Source organism: Thamnophis sirtalis, unplaced genomic scaffold, assembly GCF_051295495.1.
Source record: "Thamnophis sirtalis isolate CommonGarterSnake01/CBP01778 unplaced genomic scaffold, rThaSir2_p1.2 scaffold_13, whole genome shotgun sequence".
NCBI classification, from domain to species: domain Eukaryota; kingdom Metazoa; phylum Chordata; class Lepidosauria; order Squamata; family Natricidae; genus Thamnophis; species Thamnophis sirtalis.
This window is the reverse complement of record NW_028261393.1, coordinates 4,358,472-4,376,334: the sequence shown is the minus strand read 5'-3', so window position 1 is coordinate 4,376,334 and position 17,863 is coordinate 4,358,472. Positions and strand designations below refer to the sequence as shown.

Below are 17,863 nucleotides of genomic sequence, written 5' to 3'. Positions count from 1 at the left end.
TAGGAGACGGTGAGTTCTAGTTCTGCCTTAGGCATGAAAGCCAGCTAGGTGACCTTGGGCCAATCACTAGGAGACTGTGAGTTCTAAGTCCCTCCTTGAGCGAGTCCATCTCTCTCTCTCTCTCTCTCATCCCCACCCACCTCACAGGGTCGTTGTCGTTGCGGACAAAATAGCAGGAGGAATGTGAGCTTTGAGTTGTTTACTTTCAGTTGCTGATAAAAAAATAAAATAAACAGCAGGATATACAAATAAAGGAAAACAAAAGAATTTGGCAGGTGCCCCATTGGAAGCCCTGCCAGATATCGGGGCGGGCAAAGCATGCAAAAACACCCCCCCCCCTAAAAACTAGAATAAAGCATGCAGATTGCAAGTGGAGCCAAGCTTGGGTTCCCTCCCCTGCCCCCTCCTCGCCCTTCCCCTTAGTGCCCAGTTCGGGGCGTGGATGGGTATCTTTGCTGTCACGCCTGGAGAATTTGAGCTCGTTCCCTGCCGGAACTGAACCTCGGACTCTCGGTTTTTCCTTCTCCGAAACCCCTTCTCTTTTATGAGAACGGCCAGGTTTCGCTCCCCTTCGTTTCCCCCTCCTTCTCTCCTTCCTTGCCCCACCTGTCTGACTCACCCATTGGCTTCCCCGTGCCCCACCTGGCTCTCTCTGGCCCCCGAGTCCCTCCTGTTTCCTAGGAAGCACCTGACAAGCGTGGATTATCCGAGCAGATAAAGTGGATTAATCGCTCCGGTTTGACCGGTTTGACAACCGCGGCGTTTTTTTTTCCTTCTGCAGCCAAAGGCTTCCTTTCGATCCCAGCTCCCCCCAACGGCTCCTCTGGGCAAGGAACCGGTTTGCCACGGGCTCGGCCTGCACCGCAGGGAGGCATGTTGGAGGACGGGGTAGCCCTCCCAGGCGATGAGAGAGGGACCCCGATGTATACTCGATTTACGTCCCCCGTTTGAGTCTTCCGAAACTTCCATTGTTGAGCAAGACGGTTGTTAAAGCGAGCTTTCCCCCGTTGTACGACCTTTCCCGCCACCGTTGTTAAGCAGATCGCTTCCATTGTTAATTGACAAACCGCGTTGGCTTGTTAAGCAACTCTGGCTTCCCATCTTCCCCGTAAGATGGCTGTTAAGTGAATCGGGCTTCCCCATTGACTTCGCCCATCAGAACGTCGCACAAGAGGGTCGCGTGACACCCCACACACACACACGCGACCGTCATAAATGTGAGTTGCCAAGCATCCGAAGGAGGCTGCTGCTGTGGGTTGTACGGGTGAAAAATGAAGAATAGTCTCTTTTTTTCCAGTTGTTTTCCTGCAGACGTTTCATTACCCAACTAGGCATCGTCATCCATGCCAGTGGGATTCCTCTGCTTTATATACAAGACTATTTGATAACCTGGCATTGCCTGGGTATTGATTTATAGGGGGGAAATGTCTAGACCAAACGTAATTTCTAATGTTGGATTTTCCCCCTTAGCGGAGGGAGTACTCTGAAGCTGTTACCATGGCAACTCCAGTGTGCTGTACAGTAGAAGCCATTTGAAGGCACAACAGGCTGTATCTTAACAGAACACACACCCTGAGGGGTGTTAGGGGCGTCTTACCTGTACGGTATTTGTTTCCAGAGAGTAAGTCATTTGTGTACCAAGCTTGGTTGAAATTGCTCGAGACGTTCCAGAGTTATGCCGGAACACACACACACACACACAGAGTTCATTTTTATGACCGTCGCTTTGTCCCGGAGGTCGTGCGATCTCCTTTTCCGTGACAAACGAGCCCGTAGGGGAAACCAGATTTACTTAACAACCAGGTTACTAACGTATCAACCGCAGTGATCCGCTTAACCACGGTGGCGAGAAAAGTCGTAAACTGGGGCAAAACTCACTGAGCAGCAGAAATGTCGGGCTCTGTCGTGGCCGTAAGTCGAGGACCACCTGTACTCATGGGAAGAGGAAGAGTCATTCCAGCCAGATGTTTCTTCCTGCCACTGGTCCTTTGCCCCCAGAACCAACTCATCCTTTCTTCCCCCAGGTTAGTCCAGGAAGCTAAACCCCATCATTCCTGGGGCTGACCTTGCTTCCTCCTGCACGCCGAGAGCATATCAGCCTCTGATGCATGATCTCATGTCCTCCCAGGTGGCCTTTGAGCTGGTTGAGTCACCTACACCAGCCTGGCCCTTAGTCCCTTTCCTCTGCCCAGCCGGATGGAAGCAGGGCTGGATGGAGGCTGGGCAGGGCGTAGGCTGAAAAGGTGAAAGTGGATGATGTGGATAGAACGAGAGAAGGTGGGAAATGACATCATCAACACCGCAGGTGTGTGCGCACACACCTGTCCTTCGGGACCGGTTTACCAGGGAGGATAAACTGGGAGGGACTGGGACATTGCATCCAGTTTTGGCCGCCATGATGGAAAGAGGGTGAGACTCTAGAAAGAGTGTAGAGAAGAGCGAGAAAGATGATTAGGGGACTGGAGGCCTAAAACATATAGTAGTTAGACTTATATACCACTTCATAGGGCTTTCAGCCCTCTCTAAGCGGTTTACAGAGTCAGCATATTGCCCCCACAGTCTGGGTTCTCATTTCACTCACCTCGGAAGGATGGAAGGCTGAGTCAACCTTGAGCCGGTGAGATTAGAACCGCTGAACTGCATAACAGTCAGCTGAAGTGGCCTGCAGTACTGCACCCTAACCACTGCACCACCTCGGCCAGGAATTGGGTATATCTAGTCTGATGAACTAGGGATGCCATGGCTCAGTGGCTAAGACACTGAGCTTGTCGATCAGAAAGGTCGGCAGTTCAGTGGTTCAAATCCCTAGCGCCACGTAATGGAGGGAGCTCCCGTGACTCGTCCCAGCTTCTGCCAACCTAGCAGTTCGAAAGCAGGTGAAAAATGCAAGTCGAAAAATAGGGACCACCTTTGGTGGGAAGGGAACAGCGTTCAGTGCGCCTTCGCCGTTGAGTCATGCCAGCCACATGACCACAGAGACGTCTTCAGACAGCGCTGGCTCTTCGGCTTGGAAACGGAGATGAGCACCGCCCCCTAGAGTCGGGAACGTCTAGCACAGATGTGCGAGGGGAACCTTTCCCTTAGGGCCTCAACCTGTAGAGCGATTCCTCTGATCTCGTGTGCCCAGATGTGCCAGCCCGTCCCAAATTTATCTTCATTCCTTGACTTGGGGAGGTGGGGGGGGAACTAGGCAAATCTTTCTCTACCAAGGGAAGCAATTATTTCTCCTCCTCTCGTCTCCCGCCCTTCATCTTTCCCTTTCTCTTCTTCCTTCGGCATCCCTAACCGGCCCAGCTTCTTGGCATGCGAGCCGGCGTCAAAAGAATTCCACCGGAAACTTTCCTCTCGGATCTAAAAATAAGAATTTGGAGCTCTGCTTGCAAGAGAAGCGGCCCCTGGCTCCCAGCGCCTCCATGCATAATGTATGGGGCTGTGTGTAATTATGGCTCTCCCCCTCCCCGGGAGGGCTGTGGAGTTGGGGGGGGGGGCGTAAATCTGTTGCTGGGATGCCCATGCCAAGCTGGCAAGCCATCGGATGACACAGGAAAGGTCGCCTGTAAGTTTCCAGGTGTGCCAGGTGGGAGTTTCTGAAACTCTTTGCACGCAAAGGGGAAGTTTGGATGGACCTTAAGACACTCGTCCTCATTGTTATCTCATCATACCTGTACATGTATATAATATTTTACTTCTATATTTACACACCTTTATACACAGTTATATATATATTGGGTTTCTGTCGTGATGGACTCTTGTGACGAGCCAATTGACAGATGATGGAAGCAGTTAGCTTCCTCCCATAATTGGGGCTTACCAGGGGTTGTAAAAATCTAATATATATTTAAAGTCACAACCCCTGGTATGCCCAAATATGGGAGGAAGGTCACACTTCCACTCTCTGTCCTTCGGCTCGTCACAAGAGACCATCCAGACAGAAACCCAATATTTTTTACTGTTGCCTTTTTGTTACATTTGTTATATTTATGCTGATAAATAAATAAAGGGAGACTAGTATAGATCTATTTCAAGCTATTTAGCTCTCATCAGCTAGCCATACCCTTGCTGGGAATCGAACCTGTGCTCTATTGCCTCTTAGGCAGATGTGTTAACCATTGAGCTACAGAGCTCGACTCCTTATCAGCCAGGCCAGGGTGAAAGGTATATATTTAAAGTCACAACCCCTGGTATATATGTGTTGTATTTGTGCTGATAAATAAATAAAGGGAGACTAGTATAGATCTATTTCAAGCTATTTAGCTCTCATCAGCTAGCCATACACTTAGTGGGATTTGAACCTGTGCTCTATTGCCTCTTAGGCAGATGTGTTAACCATATTACATGTTAGGCAAACATCTTAGCCATTAGGCCACAGGCTCTTATCCGTTATCAGCGAAACAATAACAATATATATTGTTTTTTGGCTTAATTAATTTTATTCTTGTTTGTGCAGCCATTTGTACCAACTGTTCCAAATTTCATAATATTCCGACTCTTCTTTATCTTTTAATTTCAGTGTTAATTTGTCCATCTCTGCACAATCCAAAGTTGTTGGGGGTATTATTTTGTTTCCAGCATTGGGCAAATGCTATTCTGGCTGTAGTTAGCAGATGTGTTAATATGTACTTAATTTTCTTTGTATATTTCCCTTTGATTATTCCCAGCAGAAAGATTTCGGGTTTGTATTTTATCTGTTCTCCTGTAATTTCTTGCACCCATTTCCAAATTTTTGCCCAATATTTTTGTGTTTCCGGGCAGGTCCACATATGTGATAATAAGTCCCTTGTATTTTTTTTACACTTCCAGCAGGTCGGCTTCATGTTTGGGTATATTTTAGCCAATCTTGTTGATGACATAACAGTGTTGATGTAAAGACTGTAAGGTGTTGTAGAAGGGAAAAAATAATAATTAAAATCTGCTAATAAAATAAAAAAAAGACACTTGTCCTTGCCCTTCGCTGGTTTTCTGGGGCCTGGATGATTGACAGGAAACGGACGTGAAAGAATAGTTATTCCGTTATTTAGGGCTTAGGGTTGTTTTATCTGTTCCTGCCCCTGATTGGGTGGTTAAGGCATCAGGTTGAAAATGAGAGAGGGTGAATTCTAGTCCTGCCTTAGATATAAAAGCTGGCTGGGTGACTTTGGGGCCAATCCCCAGGAGACTGGGAGTTCTAGTCCCACCTTAGGCATGAAAGCCAGCCAAGTGACTTTGGGCCGATCATCGGGAGATGGTGAGTTCTAGTCCCACCACAGGCAGAAAAGCCAGCTGGGTGACTTTGGGCCAATCACCAGGTGAGAGTGAGTTCTAGTCCCACCTTAGGCATGAAAGCCAGCCAAGTGACTTTGGGTTAATCATCAGGAGTCTGTGAGTTCTAATCCTGCCCTTGACATGGAAAATAGGTTGGGGACTTTGGGCCAATCACCAGGTTGCGGAGAGTTCTAGTCCCACCTCAGGCAGAAAAGCCGGCTGGGTGACTTTGGGCCAATTACTAGGAGACTGTGAGTTCTAGTCCCCCCCTCAGGCAGAAAAGCCAGCTGGGTGACTTTGGGTTAATCACCAGGAGTCTGTGAGTTCTAGTCCTGCCCTTGGTACATGGAAAATAGCTTGGCGACTTTGGGCCAATCACCAGGTTGCGGAGAGTTCTAGTCCCACCTCAGGCAGAAAAGCCGGCTGGGTGACTTTGGGCCAATTACCAGGAGACTGGGAGTTCTAGTCCCATTTAGCCGTGAAAGCCAACTGGGTGACTTTAGGCCAGTCTCTCCCCTCCCCCCCCTCTCTCTCAGCCCAACCCACCTCACAGGGTTGTTGTTGTGGGGAAAAAACAGGACGAGGAAGCTGTGTCAGATACGTTTTGCCGCCTTGGGTTATTTGTAAAAACAATAAGGGCCGGATGCAGATCATAAACAAAATAAATAAACCACATCCTGTTTTGTAGGCATTCCCCACTGGGCATCGAGCTCTTATGAAGAGCCTAGGTGGGCAATTTGGGTGAGACCCTTTCTCCCAAGGTGGCTCCCTCCTCCCTAAGGAATATCTACGGATTTCAACCATTTCCAAACCTTTTAAAGCCGAGAAGAATTGCGGCCCTATTGTGAATGCTAAGAACCAGAGAAGCTACGCTGGTTGTTTTTCTTTCTTAAGGCAGCTTTCTGCAAGCTGGGTCCCTCCAGATGCAGTGTGGCAGTGGGATGGGGGTGGAGGTGGGGGGCCTTTGCACATCTGGAGGCCAACCAAATAGCTCCGTCGCCAGACCCAGCTGTTTTTCCTAGGGCAGGCTGGCAAGCTGGAGAGCCCAATGGCAAAGCAGCTGGAGGTCCCTCGGCCAGTGATAGCTGGGAAACTGATCCTGTGCTTTCTGACTATGCCTCCCCTGCTGACGTGTATCTTAAGGACTAGAAACTTGATTTCAAGAAAGGGAAAATGCCAGCTTGGTGTTTTGGTTTTTTTTTTATGGCACGTTAACCTCTGTGTCCGGCTCCAACGCTAACTCGTGCGTGGTACAGTTGCTTGGAAACTAGGAAACCTGATTCCTTCTGAATTCCCCAAATGCCTTGCTTGTCGTATTCCAGCACGATATCTGTATTCACTTGGGGAATTCCCATTCTCACCCAGATGTCCCCGAGGCCCAACAGCTGAAGACGTAAGAGGAGGCAGCCAATAAAAACCCTGCTGTGCCAACTCTCTCTTTTTCTTCTTCTTCTTCCCTGTTTGCAAAGGGGTGAATAATAGACAATTTGATATATATTCAAGGCAGGTTCAACCAGAACTCTGCTGGGAAAATAAGCTGAAAGGTTGCCGTGCAGGAGTGAAGCGCCATCTGGTGGCTGAAAGTGCAACAGGCGAGCCAGAACAGGGTTTCTCAACCTTGGCCACTTTTAAGAGGGGGTGGACTTCAATTCCCAGAATTCCCCAGCCAGCACTGTTTTCTCAACCTTGGCCCCTTTAAGATGGGTGGACTTCAACTCCCAGAATTCTCCAGTCAGCACTGTTTTCTCAACCTTGGCCCCTTTAAGATGGGTGGACTTCAACTCCCAGAATTCCCCAGCCAGCATTGTTTTCTCAACCTTGGCTACTTTAAGATGGGTGGACTTCAACTCCCAGAATTCCCCAGCCAGCATTGTTTTCTCAACCTTTGCCCCTTTAAGATGGGTGGACTTCAACTCCCAGAATTCCCCAGCCAGCATTGTTTTCTCAACCTTGGCCCCTTTAAGATGGGTGGACTTCAACTCCCAGAATTCCCCAGCCAGCATTATTTTCTCAACCTTGGCCCCTTTAAGATGGGTGGACTTCAACTCCCAGAATTCCCCAGTCAGCACTGTTTTCTCAACCTTGGCTACTTTAAGATGGGTGGACTTCAACTCCCAGAATTCCCCAGCCAGCATTGTTTTCTCAACCTTTGCCCCTTTAAGATGGGTGGACTTCAACTCCCAGAATTCCCCAGCCAGCATTGTTTTCTCAACCTTGGCCCCTTTAAGATGGGTGGACTTCAACTCCCAGAATTCCCCAGCCAGCATTATTTTCTCAACCTTGGCCCCTTTAAGATGGGTGGACTTCAACTCCCAGAATTCCCCAGCCAGCATTGTTTTCTCAGTCTTGGCCCCTTTAAGATGGGTGGACTTCAACTCCCAGAATTCCCCAGCCAGCATTGTTTTCTCAACCTTGGCCCCTTTAAGATGGGTGGACTTCAACTCCCAGAATTCCCCAGCCAGCATTGTTTTCTCAACCTTGGCCCCTTTAAGATGGGTGGACTTCAACTCCCAGAATTCCCCAGCCAGCATTGTTTTCTCAACCTTGGCCCCTTTAAGATGGGTGGACTTCAACTCCCAGAATTCCCCAACCAGCATAGCTCGCTGGGGAACTGTGGGAGTTGAAGTCCATCCCCATCTTAAAGTGGCCAGGGTTGAAAAACACTCTAAATTATATTTTCCCTGGAGGTTTTTAAGAAGAGATTAGACCGCCATTTGTCTCCAACGGTATATACAGTCTCCTGCTTGAGCAAGGGGTTGGACTAGAAGACCTCCAAGGTCCCTTGCTACTCTGTGATTCTGAGACTGCAGAGCATCTGAGATTGCGCCACATGTTTAGCCGTGAATCAAACACGCTTCCGTGAGGGCTGAAGCCAGCGCCGGTGAAGAAACAGCCGGAAATATTTTGCATGACAGCTCAATGCTCAGAAAGGGAAGAATTAACTAATCAAATTAAGAGATCCACCCAATTTAATTGACTCCGGGAGATGCCAAATAATAAACAATATTCAGGCGGGCGTGAACCCTGATAAAAGTCTAGGATTCTGGGAAACTGAGGCAGACTCGCTTAATGGACAGCAGAGGTGGGACGTTGTGAATCTGTTGGAGGTGGGAAGGAGCCATTTTGGTGGGAAGGCCTCAGGACCAAGGAATCCGGCTTCCCGGAACCCATTATGGGTAGTCCTCGACTTACAACAGTTTGTTTAGTGACCAAAGTTACAACCGCACTGGAAAAAGTGACTTATGACCCAGTTTTCACACTTATGACAGTTGCAGCATCCCCATGGCTATGTGATCCAAATTCACACGCTGGCAACTGACTCGTATTTACGACAGTGGCAATATCCCCGGGTCCCTAAATCAACGGGGGAAGCCAGATTTACTTAACGACCACCTTACTGACTTAGCAGCTGCCGTCAAACGGAACAAAGCTCACTTAACAACTGCCTCGCCTACCAGACTTAAAGGTTGGCCTCAATTGTGGTCATACGTCGAGGACTACCTGAAGATGGCCTAGTTCAGTGGTTCCCAAACTTGGCAACTTTAAGACTTGTGGACTTCAACTCCCAGAATTCTTAAAGTTGCCAAGTTTGGGAACCACTGGCCTAGTTTGAAGAAAACAATACCTTGGAGTAAAGATAGTCCTCTAATTACAACCGTTGGGGAGCTTGCCCATTACGGTCGTAAACAAAGATCAGCCATGTGACTGACTTGGATTTTATTTTTATTTATTTTATTTTTTTATTAGCAGATTTTTTAAAATTATTTTTTCCCTTCTACAACACCTTACAGTCATTACATTGTTCTGTCATCATACCTGTACATGTATATAATATTTCGCTTCTATATTTACACACCTTTCTACACAGTTCTATATGTATTTATATATATTGTTTTTTGGCTTAATTAATTTTATTCCTGTTTTGCAGCCATTTGTACCAATTGTTCCAAATTTCATAATATTCCGACTCTTCTTTATCTTTTAATTTCCGTGTTAATTTGTCCATTTCTGCACAATCCAAAGGTTTTTTTTATCACTAATTCGTCCGAAGGGGTATTATTTTGTTTCCAGCATTGGGCAAATGCTATTCTAGCTATAGTTAGCAGATGTGTTAATATGTACTTAATTTTCTTTGCATATTTCCCTTTGATTATTCCTAGCAGAAAGATTTTGGGTTTGTATTCTATCTGTTCTCCTGTAATTTCTTGCACCCATTTCCAAATTTTGGCCCAATATTTTTGTGTTTCCAGGCAGATCCACCATATGTGATAATAAATCCCTTGTACTTTTTTACACTTCCAGCAGGTCGGCTTCATGTTTGGGTACATTTTAGCCAAGTTGGTGGCTTGGATTTTATGATGTTTCTTCTGGCAGTCATTAAGCGAAGGCCATGGCTGTAAAACTGGGCGTGACTCACTTAACGACCACATCACTTAGCACGTGGTCGTTAAGTGAGGACTGCCTGTAACATGCTATGTATAGGTCCCAGACTCCTTGATGGATGAACCATGGAGCAGAATTGCATTGTCTTTTACTGAGGTTATTGCTTTCATTCCCTTGTCCAGAAAAGCCCAGCGAGGTTGGCACAGCCACTACAGGGGGCATCATCGGAGGCCTGATAGCCACCATCGTGGCCCTGGCGGTGGTGGCCACCGGAATCCTCATCTGTCGGCAGCAGCAAAAGAACCGGATGGATCCCGAGGAGGACGAGTAAGTGAGCTGGGAAGCCAAGCCGAGAGGGGAAGGGGGACTGGTGGAGGGAAGAGGGCACCCACACACACACACCCTGAATTTGCTCGCAGTGGGAACAGGCCTCCTTCCGTCAAAGATTGCATTGCTTTGAGTATTAACCAGAAGTAAGCCACCATGGCATCTTTACAACTTGTGGACTTCAACTCCCAGCATTCCTGAGCCAGCATGGCTGGCTCAGGAATTCTGGGAGTTGAAGTCCACAGGTCGTAAAGAGGCCATCATTGCCCCTCCTGGTTGGCTCAGGAATTCTGGGAGTTGAAGTCCACAGGTCATAAAGAGGCCATCGTTGTCCCTCCTGGTTGGCTCAGGAATTCTGGGAGTTGAAGTCCACAGGTCGTAAAGAGGCCATCATTGCCCCTCCTGGTTGGCTCAGGAATTCTGGGAGTTGAAGTCCACAGGTCATAAAGAGGCCATCGTTGTCCCTCCTGGTTGGCTCAGGAATTCTGGGAGTTGAAGTCCACAGGTCGTAAAGAGGCCATCATTGCCCCTCCTGGTTGGCTCAGGAATTCTGGAAGTTGAAGTCCACAGGTCGTAAAGAGGCCATCATTGCCCCTCCTGGTTGGCTCAGGAATTCTGGAAGTTGAAGTCCACAGGTCGTAAAGAGGCCATCATTGTCCCTCCTGGTTGGCTCAGGAATTCTGGGAGTTGAAGTCCACAGGTCATAAAGAGGCCATCATTGTCCCTCCTGGTTGGCTCAGGAATTCTGGGAGTTGAAGTCCACAGGTCGTAAAGAGGCCATCATTGCCCCTCCTGGTTGGCTCAGGAATTCTGGGAGTTGAAGTCCACAGGTCGCAAAGAGGCCATCATTGCCCCTTCTGGTTGGCTCAGGAATTCTGGGAGTTGAAGTCCACAGGTCGTAAAGAGGCCATCATTGCCCCTCCTGGTTGGCTCAGGAATTCTGGGAGTTGAAGTCCACAGGTCATAAAGAGGCCATCGTTGTCCCTCCTGGTTGGCTCAGGAATTCTGGGAGTTGAAGTCCACAGGTCGTAAAGAGGCCATCATTGCCCCTCCTGGTTGGCTCAGGAATTCTGGGAGTTGAAGTCCACAGGTCATAAAGAGGCCATCGTTGTCCCTCCTGGTTGGCTCAGGAATTCTGGGAGTTGAAGTCCACAGGTCGTAAAGAGGCCATCATTGCCCCTCCTGGTTGGCTCAGGAATTCTGGAAGTTGAAGTCCACAGGTCGTAAAGTTGCCAGCTGCCCACCCTTGGTGTAAACCCTGGAGCGGAGCTGCATAGCGTGAATGGGTGGGGCTTCAGCTCTAAGCAAGGAGGGGTGGGGCCGAAAGGAGGCGGGGCAAGTCTTGCATCCTCCCAATCAAAACCCGAACTCTGTAAGTGGGGGAAGATCTGAGACTCCCCCAATTATCCTCCTTTTTCCCCCCCACAATCCAAAATATATCCACCTCTGACTTAATGTATGATGAAGATGCTGGTGACTTTGAGCCAGGTGCTCGCCTGTCTCACCCTACCCCACAGGGTTGTCGTGAAGAAAAACTTCTTAAGCAGAAGGCAGCCCAGAAATCTAAAGCGTGAATTGATGGAGGGGGAGGCTGCCCCAGATCTTGCTTCACCTGCCTGGAAGTGCGTGGTGTTGGAATTTGACAACATCTGGGGAGCCTCAGCGCCGCCGCCCCCCCCCCCTCCCTCCCACAGTTGTGTGAAAGCAAACACTCCAATCTCAACCCCGTTCTATCGGTTGGCACCGTGCATAAATGTAAAACAAATTACTAAACGGAGCCGAGGTGGTGCAGTGGTTAAAGGCAGCACTGCAGGCTACTTCAGCTGACTGCTAGTTCTGCAGTTCGGCTGTTCAAATCTCACCGGCTCAGGGTTGACTCAGCCTTCCATCCTTCCGAGGTGGGTAAAATGAGGACCCGGATTGTTGTTGGGGGGCGATATGCTGACTCTGTAAACTGCTTAGAGAGGGCTGAAAGCCCTATGAAGCGGTATATAAGTCTAAGTGCTATTGCTAACTGCTATTTCTTGCTGCCTCTTCAGTTTGGAAGGACCCCCAGCGTACAAGCCGCCCCCTCCTTGCCAACTGTCGGAGGACACAGAGCCGGTAAGTGCCAACTCTGCTCCCAGCGTGGTCTGCAGGCATCTGCTTTCGGAATAGCAAGAGTGGGAAGGGACCTTGGAGGTCTTCTAGTCCAACCCCCTGCTCAAGCAGGAGACTCCACACCACCTCAGACAAAGGGTTATCCAATATCTTCTTAAAAAAGGTCCACTGATGAAGGATCCACAACTTCTGGTGGCAAGTCGTTCCACTGGTTAATTGTCCTCACTGTCAGGAATTTGCTCCTTCGTTCCAGGATGCTTCTCTCCTTGATTAGTTTCCACCCATTGCTTCTTGTTCTGCCCTCCGGTGCTTTGGAGAATAGCTTGACTCCCTCTTCTTTGGGGCAACCCCTGAGATATTGGAAGACTGCTATCATGTCTCCCCTAGTCCTTCTTCTCATTCAAACTAGACATATCCAATGCCTACAAAATTCAGATGCTTGGCAACTGACTCACCTTTATGATGGTTGCCGTGTCCCAGGGTTATGTGACACCCCCCCCTTTTGCAACATCGTGACAAGCGAAGTCAATGGGGAAGCCCGATTCACTTAACAGCCATCTTACTCACTTAAAACAACTGCAGTGATTCGCTTAACAACTGTGGCAAGAAAGGTTGTAAAATAGGAGGAAAAAAAACTCACCTAACAAACGTCTCCCTTAGGAGCAGAAATTCTGGGCTCAACTGTGGGTCATAAGTCGGGGACTGCCAATAATAATAATAACAACAACAACAGTGATAATCTATTGTCATCGGGGTACTTGGTACCATGCCCAAGAACTTTAGAAAACACATCAAGAGCCGAGGTGGTGCAGTGGTTAGAGTGCAGCACTGCAGGCTACTTCAGCTGACTGCAGTTCTGCAGTTCGGAGGTTCAAATCTCACCGGCTCAGGGTTGACTCAGCCTTCCATCCTTCCGAGGTGGGTAAAATGAGGACCCGGATTGTTGTTGGGGGCAATATACTGACTCTGTAAACCGCTTAGAGAGGGCTGAAAACCCTATGAAGCGGTATATAAGTCTAACTGCTATTGCTATAAGAAACACCAGCGGAACTGCAAAAAACGGCGTTACTCGGAACATATTTTAAGAAGGTCCTTTGTTAATACCTAGGACGCTGGCAGCAACCCGTATCAACCATTAGCACCAGTCAATGGTATTTGTGAGGCATTTTTGAATGTTCAGGTGGCTGAGTTTCTTGTTTAATGAATGAAGTATATAAAAATAATAATAGAAATAATTGGCAGTGCCTCAAATAGAAGAGAAAGAACTGGAGAAGATAACAAAATACGAAGACCTATAAATAGAAATTTATCCTGCAAAGGCAAGCAAGGATACTACCAATAGTAATAGGGTCCATGGCAGGGTCTCCTGGACTAGGTGCTTTCAAACTCTTCAAGGCAATATATCCTGTCAGCTTAGGTGCGATCCTGTCTTTCACCACTTCTCTGGTTTATTCCAGGTTGACAACGCCTCTGGAGCTGAAAGCCTCCCATTCAAAGCTCCTTACTATGAACCCAACGTCACGGACAATCTCTTTGGAGGGGTCGGTACCACCGCGAAAGAGGTGAGGGGGAAATCTGGTAAAACGGGTTGAAGGCGGAGAACTGGGTGGGCATTATGGCAAGAATCTTCACATCAAACATAGAATGGGAATGGAAATAGGAATAGGAGAATTCTTTATTGGCCAGGTGTGATTGGACACACAGAGAATTTGTCTGTGAAGTTCCCAGAAGATGACCTAATTAATTTACGAGCCTCGAGACAAAGTTCAAAAGAAATCCATTCATTTATTAGGATCAACATCCTGGCATGTTCTTCTGCAGAGCCGAAACTGATTTCCGCTTAACTGCGTTTGAACTTTTACCCCTGTGTCCCCTCCCCTCTGTCTGGGTCATAAATCACATTCACCAACAAGGTTGTAGAAATATGGGATCCGACTCTGGCCGAAGGTATACATGGAATCCTCCTTCAAATGCCAACCTGATAATAGTCATGGCAGCGCTTTACAAGTTGACATTGTCTTTGGTGCGTGTGCTCTCAGTGTACGTACATAAATAGCAATAGCAGTAGACTTATATACCGCTTCATAGGGCTTTCAGCCCTCTCTAAGCGGTTTACAGAGAGTCAGCATATTGCCCCCAACAATCCGGGTCCTCATTTTACCCACCTCGGAAGGATGGAAGGCTGAGTCAACCCTGAGCCGGTGAGATTTGAACCGCTGAACTGCTGATCTAGCAGTAGCCTGCAGTGCTGCATTTAACCACTGCGCCACCTCGGCTCTTGTATAAATGTACATAAGCCCTCCCAAATTTCATCTTGCGCATCAGAAACCAGACCTCAAAAGGGTGGGTAATCGGGGATGTGCGTGTAAGAATTCGGAGACTCCTGGCTGTCTTTTTTCCTTAAGTAACACAAGTCTCTAGTCCTCGTGACAGAGAGAAAGATGATCTACCTCTAGCAAGTATGGAGAAGCTGAAGACGGCAGCATCTGCCTTCTCCCTCCATAGATGCAATGTGGTTGGTGCCTCAGTTTCTCATGTTGCAACCTTAAATAGCCACATCTTTTAGCTCAGGGTTATCTTGCTTTCTAAAGTTGAGACCAGGCCGCTGTGGGGCTCGGCGGATTCACACAACACGATAGACTGTGGTAAAATGTGATTGTGGACCTTGTCGTTTAGTATAATGTGCTTTGACACCTCTGCCATTGTCTTAGGAGGTTGTGCGAACCAGGCCAAGTTCAGTCGGGTCGCACATAGGGTCTTCTGGGAGTCGTGGGGAAGGTGCTGGCCTAGAAACCAGGTGCCTGTGAGTTCTAGTCCCGCCTTAGGCCTGAAAGCCCGCTGGATGACTTTGGGCCAATACCCAGGAGACGGCGAGTTCTAATCCAGCCTTAGGCCTGAAAGACGGCTGGGTGACTTGGTGCCAATTCACCAGGAGACAGTGAGTTCTAGTTCTCTCTTACCCCTCAAAGCTGGCTAGGGGACAGTCCCTTTCTCTCTCAGCCCAACCCACCTCACAGAGCTGTTGTTGTGGAGGGAGCGGGGGAGAAGAGAGGAAGGGATATTTGGTATTTCCGCCACCTTGAATTACTTATCAAACTAGCTGATAACCTGGCATTGCCCGGATATTCATTTAATCCTATATTAGACAGGAAAAGGAATGTATTATATCTATAGTGTCAAATCAATCCCCCATACCAGAGGGAGCCCTCTTGCTTGTTTGTTTTTTAAGAACCAATCCCCCTTATCAGAGGGAGCCCCCTTGTGGAGTACTGTGAAGCCGTTACCATAGCAACTCCACTGTGCTGTAGAGTAGAAGCCATTTTGAGGCACAACAGGCTGTATCTTAACAGAACTTGAATCCAAAATGCACACTATCACTGTCGAAAGTACTGTCATTTGACACTATAGACACAATTCATTCCTTTTCATTTCAGCAGCCCAGGCGTTCCAGAGTTATGCTGAAACACACACACAAAAAAAAAACCCTCAACCATTTTTATATAGAGAGATAAAGGCAGGATAAAAAAAATATATCTAAGAAATAATCAAATGTCAGGTTGTGGGAAGTGCTTCATCTTCAGAACGCTACAAAAAAAAACCCACTCTTCTGCCCGTCGTTAGTAGGACTGCATTATAGTCCCAGTTAGTGACTGCCACCCCTCCTCCTCTTCCTTTGCCCCTTCTGCAGGAGGTGCCGCGATACCACGAGCTACCAACGCTGGAGGAACGAGAGGCGGCAAGCGAGGCCGGCCCCAGTCTGGAAGACGAATATTTAGACCAGGTCAACCCCATCTATGACGCTCTCTCCTTTACGGCTGCGGAGGACGACGAGGCTTTGCGCTCCCTGCCCACTGATAAGGCCTTCGTGATGTCCAGAGCCATGTACGTCTAAATCTACCGACTAATCTCAACGGCCACAGTCCAAAAAAACAAACCCGGGATGCTGCTAAAAAGATACTCCGTGTCGGTCTTGGAGAGAAGCGGTTTCTTTCTCCATCATATTCTGTTAGGTACCCGTCTCCATCTCCCGGACCTTCCAGCTTTCCCACAGGCCTTAGGTGGGCAAGACCCTCTCTTGCTCAAAAGGCTTTCACTGTGCCTTCCACGCCAATCCAGCCAGAACCAGTATTTCTTCCAGCCTTCCAGTAGTTTTGACCAATCTGTGCTCTTGACTTCTTAAGACTTTCAGTTCTGGATCTTTCCTCCAAGGGCTCCAGATCTAGTAGATCTTCCAAACCAACCTGTGCTGCTTCTGAACTGTCCCCCCCCCCCCCCCTCCGGCAAGGATGTTGCCATCCGGGGAATGTAGTTGAATGCTTGGGGAATCTGTTTACAATGAGGTGGAAGCGCTCTCGACACACGGTCGTACTGTGGGGGCTGCAACCTGTAAGTGCCTTGCATTTTCACCTCAATGGGGTGGAGGAGTGTCCTCCCATCTTCCCCAGATTTTATCCCGTACCGCGAGGCTGCAGGGAATCTTGTTAAAAAGATTCACAGGAGCCAGCCTAATCTAATCCTGGACTCCGATGCTCTGAATTGCAGGGTTGAGCAAAGCGTTTTTAAAAACTGCAGTGACGGGCATCATGGGGTTTATTTTTTTTGCCCAAAATCTGCTCGATTAAGCCTAATTCTGGAACCCTTCAAAAAAAAACATTTAAAAAAAAAGTCATATGCAGAGAGGTTATACCTGAGACCAGGTATAAAGACTGGGACTTTCCAGCGTCAAGCTGACCATGCATGGAGAATTTCCCCCCAAAAAAGGGAAACAGATGCATGATGGGGAATTCTGAAATGAATCATGCAGAAATAGTTTTGTAAGACTTCTTATAAATCCTGCCCCTAATTCCACTGCATTGCATGGAGAAGTTCTGTTGGAAGTAGGCTAACAGCACAATTAAACTCGGCTAGGAAAAGGCTTATCCTACAGATGCAGCTTTGGAAAAAACAAACACCAGCATATACACTCCCCAAATCGTTGTGAATTAACCAGTTTGTAAGGTCGCCTGTGTATTGCACAAAGAAGGCCAATATATATATATATCTCACAGGATTTATACGCTGACACTTGTGTGGCACTCAGTTTGACCTGAATGCTCCCGCACTGAGGTTCCCAATCCAGGGGGCACAGCCTTCCAAATTTCTAAATGGGGAGCTTGCTCCGTTTAGTAAAAATCGGTGTGCCAAACTGTTCCTGCTTTTCTTTTTTTTTAGCATTCTGACACAGGCTCCAGCTGTTATTTGAATTGTGATTTTTGCATTCCCAGATCTTCGGTTCTGCTTCCGTTAATACTCTTAATCCTTTGGGGCTCCTGACCTGAAAATGTGAAAGGGTGTGGTGTGTGTTTTTTCCCCGATCGCCGTTCTTGAGTTGGATGTTTTTAAAACTACATTTTAAATAAATGAGGTTTTTTTTAAAAAATGAGTTAATTTAGCATTCCGAGGCAGTCTTTCTTACGCTCTGCCGCTGCTGCTGTGTTGTTGTTTTTTAGATGCGGGTACCAATTGCCACTGTGGGATTTTTTAATTGTGTTTATGATTTTGTTGTCATACCTGTTGCTCACCTAATCCTGCTAACAAGACCTGAATCTCAGGGGCAATGGGGGGGGGGACAATTGTCACACACAAGCACACTATACCTGATCCCCCCCCTCCTGCTATCTTTTATGTGCCTCAATCTGACACTTTTGAATTTCAGCCAGGACACTAGAGGGAAATTTTTATACTCTGGATAGATGTTTGTTAAAAAAATAAATAAATAAATACAATTTTCCAAATCTATGTGGCTGCCACGATGTGTTCTGTTGATGGGAAA

General features: G+C 47.7%; 1 protein-coding gene across 1 annotated transcript in view; it reads left to right on the top strand.

Annotated features, from left to right (window-relative positions):
- The window catches only part of NECTIN2 (nectin cell adhesion molecule 2), an 83,281-nt gene extending 65,452 nt beyond the window's left edge, over positions 1 to 17,829 (top strand). The window contains exons 6-9 of the mRNA XM_087727858.1: positions 9,807 to 9,951; positions 11,991 to 12,054; positions 13,509 to 13,613; positions 15,740 to 17,829. Of these exons, the coding sequence (XP_087583984.1) occupies positions 9,807 to 9,951; positions 11,991 to 12,054; positions 13,509 to 13,613; positions 15,740 to 15,943 (518 nt within the window). The 3' untranslated portion in view covers positions 15,944 to 17,829. The remainder of the gene's footprint in view (positions 1 to 9,806; positions 9,952 to 11,990; positions 12,055 to 13,508; positions 13,614 to 15,739) is intronic.
- Positions 17,830 to 17,863: the final 34 nt, after the last annotated feature.